At 38.7% G+C, this 4,071-nt stretch overlaps 1 protein-coding gene across 1 annotated transcript in view; it reads right to left on the bottom strand.

Moving 5' to 3' along the window:
- LOC106875122 (inositol hexakisphosphate and diphosphoinositol-pentakisphosphate kinase 2) overlaps nucleotides 1-4,071 on the bottom strand; it is a gene marked incomplete at its 5' end in the record, with an annotated part of 104,900 nt that overhangs the window by 9,155 nt on the left and 91,674 nt on the right. Inside the window, 3 exons of the mRNA XM_052977751.1 lie at nucleotides 1,532-1,645; nucleotides 3,304-3,411; nucleotides 3,879-3,993. Of these exons, the coding sequence (XP_052833711.1) occupies nucleotides 1,532-1,645; nucleotides 3,304-3,411; nucleotides 3,879-3,993 (337 nt within the window). The remainder of the gene's footprint in view (nucleotides 1-1,531; nucleotides 1,646-3,303; nucleotides 3,412-3,878; nucleotides 3,994-4,071) is intronic.

A 4,071-nucleotide genomic window follows, 5' to 3' on the forward strand; every position in this document is an offset into this window, starting at 1 on the left:
ACTAATAGAATATTTGAGCTAGCTCTGGCCAGTTTTAACAGAAAACAAATAGAATACTTGAGCCAGATCTGGCCAATTTGAACCTAACACTAATAGAATATTTGAGCTAGCTCTGGCCAGTTTTAACAGAAAACAAATAGAATACTTGAGCCAGATCTGGCCAATTTGAACCTAACACTAATAGAATATTTGAGCCAGCTCTGGCCAGTTTGAACAGAAAACAAGTAGAATATTTGAGCCAGATCTGGCCATTTTGGACATAAAACAAGTAAGCTATTTGAGCCAGACATGACCTGGTTTAAATGCTAAAGGGTTAAAAATAAAATATTGAAAAAAAACTTTAATCTTTTAGTGTTCTAATTATTTTGTCAAATGTTCTGAATTAATCAGACATTATTTCGTAGCTTTGAGGTTTCAATGATGTGATTGTTTATTTTTAGAATGACACAATGTAGTGCAAGTGGAAGAAGCCTGATCTAGCCAGTTTGAACATAAAACAGACTAATTGAGCCAGATATGGTCGGCTTGAATATAAAAGAGTTAAGCAGTCTCTAATCTTTTCCTTAGGATAATTAAGAAATTATATATATAAAGGAAGAAAAGGTGCCTCGATATTTGTCCTCATCTTGTTTGTTGTTAACACATTTCGGCTGATATACCCTCCAGCCTTCATCAGGTGTCTTGGGGAAATTTCTAACCTGGGTTCTCATTCCTAAGGTATTTTTTTCGATATTATTATTATTATTATTATTATTCAGGTCACTGCCTGGAATTGAACTTGGAATCTTGGGGTTAGTAAGTAGCCCATGCTCTTAACCACTACGCCACTAAGCTTTCTGTTATCAACACCATTATATGTTAATGAATAAGGTTAATTATTAACAGATGTGTTTTGGGAGTCAATATTGAGTTTACTAGCAGCATCTTTAGCACGTCAGGCAAAGTACCAAGCCGCCTTGTGTCCATGATTACATTCTGAGGTCAAATTCCACCGAGGTTGACTTTGCCTTTAATGTTTTCAGGATCGATAAGTACCAGTAAAGTATTGGGGGGGGGGGTCAATGTAAGTGACGAGTCCCCTCCTCTGCGAAATTTCAGACCTTGTGCCTTTAGTAGAAAGGATTACTGAGTTTAATTCTTTACCATATTTTCTGGCATACAAGTTGAAGTTTTCAGATCAATAATTAGGGAAATACAAAAAAAATAAAAATAAAAATAAATAAATAAAAAGGCTAAGTCAACTTATACACCGAAGATATAATTCAAGGATCACCTAAGAGTAAAAAAAGGTTGGGAAACGGCAACACTTCTTTGGTTAGTATGCATAGCAACCAAGAGGAATAGTTCCAGAAATGATCATCAGAGTTATCTCCCTTTGCACAACGTGATACAGGCACTAATAATGAGTAATATTAGTACAAGGTAGTACATACACTAATAGGTACTATATAGAAATGTAGCATACCTAAGGTTTCATATACTATACTATATACATGTCACACTAACTAAACAACAACAGCCACCACATTACCTGTTCAATTTTGGTGAGTTGTCCTTGTCGACTGATCCGTTTTGTATCACAGCAGGTATAGGCCCCAGGGCTGAAGTGTAACTCAATGTGGTATCTTTCTGGAGACTTGGGATCCTGAAGAAGAATCAAGAAGAATTTCAATTTAACAGCAATGTCATGTGACCAGAGTAAAAAACAAAACAAAACAAAAAAACCAGAGAAGTTATATTAGTGTCAAACCAGTTCATTCAATAAACCCCTTACTGTAAATCCCCCATTGCACAACTTCTTTCTCCACTGTCTTCGTGTCTGCTTAACAGCCGTTTCAACTATAGCTGTCTGTCTGTTACACACACACACACACACACACAGACATCTTAAACTAATTATGATATCACTCACTCACCTGGGACAATGCTGCTCTTACACAGACATCCTAGGCAACATTATACAACTGCACACACATATACAGTATGATAATGCTATTGTTACATATGCAGACATCTCAACCACATTACAATACTGCTCGCATATCTTGGACAGTGCTGCTGCTGTAACATGCAGTCACAGACAACCTAGACCACTTCTCCTCACCCCCACAGAAGTTACTTTCTTGAGTCATAAGGGCCAGTTCCCTCTTTTCCATGTTGTATAAATTCTTCACCTGGATGGGAAGCTAGTCCATCGCAAGATTACTCACCTTTGCCAGCTGAGTGGACTGCAGCAACGTGAAATAAACTGTTTTGCCCAAGAACACAATGCATCGTCCAGCCCAGGGATTGAAACCACAGTCTTATGATCATCATCCCCAACACCCTTACCACTAAGCCACAAACATAACTGATTTGCATGAAGTCACTTTCCAACACCCAACCTACTTACATGCTGTCTCCTTGTTCTACTTTCCCAACAGAAACTACCATTGACCTCTGCTACGGAGACGGCTGGTCACTCTCATACCACTCAGTGGACACTCCTGAGTGACTAGTCTTTTCTTCTTTCTCTTCTGGTTTCCTTCCCCCCCATCACACTAACTCCAATGCCCAGATATCTCCCCTCAGAATCACCCCCATCAGGGACAACCTTCCTGCTCCTTACGTTTCTCTTATTCATTGTCAGCTTGCAGCTGTTCAAGGGGAATGTTCGCTGCATTGATGTCACTGATATTGGAGAGTTTGTGAAGATCCTTGTACAGCTTTGGTTTCTAAGGAAAATCCTTCATGGTAACACAAACCATTGAAGGAAGTTTTCATGTGCTTGCTCAACCAGATAGAAATAGCAGGCAAATCTCCCTCGAATCACGCTTTGGTGTCTTATGTATGTATGAGCCAATGAGAGACTGCTACACAGTACCTATAAATGCCAGAAATAGCAGCCAAATCTTCCTTAAATCACACTCTACTGTCTGAAGTATATGTGTGTGTTACACACACACACACACATATTATATATATATATTATAATTATGGGTATCTAAAAGATGCCACCATGCTAGAAATAGCTGTCAAAACTTGACTGTATGCGTATGAGCCAATAAGGGAGACCTGTACACAGTAGCTAGACCTGATTGAAATAGCCAGAAAATCTCCCTCAAATCACATTTCACTTTCTTGGAACACAACACATTGCATAATGTAGTCCTGGATTATCTGCAAATGTGAAGAAGATGAGATAGTCACACTTGGTTTTGATCGCACATCTTCTTGATCCAATCTGACCTGGGGCTAAACACTGACATCAACCTATTTACACACACACACACACCCCCCAAAGGAACATGTCGCTGTCAATACCTTTTTAGGGTCTTCGAACATCATGATGACTATTTGTGTCATGTAGTTCAACTCCCCAGTGGAACTGATGTATTCCATGGCACGGCGCCACTGTTCGTCTTTTATTTCCTGCAAAAGAGAGAGAGAAAGAGCGAGCATGCTAGAGACAGAGTGAATAACACTTGATATAGCTTTCTCATTGGTTCAAATACCACTGATTTGTGACCATTGAAACACCACTGTTCTATCATTATTTTACTGCATTTTCTATAGCTTCACATTTGCTCAAGAGGACACGCGAGGAAAAGAGTATTAAATAGTATTTATACAGAGGAGTAAATCAAATGGATACAGTAGGAGAGAGAGAGAGAGAGAGAGAAGAAGAACAGATACAAAAAATAATCAGCTAGCAATACCTGAAGATAAAATGAAACACAAGAAGAAAATGCAGTAAGGCTTCTTGAATACATTAAAAATTACTGAAAGCAACAGAGATAAAGCTCCTCATCGCTTATGGAAACAACACGTGCACGAACACACGCATATATATATATATATATGCATATATAGAAAAACACAAACACACACACACTTACATCGCACAATCCTCCATAACGAATCATCGACAGCAAGGAATGGATGTGGCTCTCGCTTGTGAAGTAGAGACGAGTTCTTACAAACCTCTGCGGAGATGCAACACCTTTTGAATACCTGTAAAAGAAAACAAACAGGTTCAAATCAGTCATAGCATTTCGGAGAAATAGGTATGAATGTGTGTGTGTGTGTGTG

The sequence above is a fragment of the Octopus bimaculoides genome, chromosome 28 (assembly GCF_001194135.2).
Source record: "Octopus bimaculoides isolate UCB-OBI-ISO-001 chromosome 28, ASM119413v2, whole genome shotgun sequence".
Classification (NCBI taxonomy): Eukaryota; Metazoa; Mollusca; class Cephalopoda; order Octopoda; family Octopodidae; genus Octopus; species Octopus bimaculoides.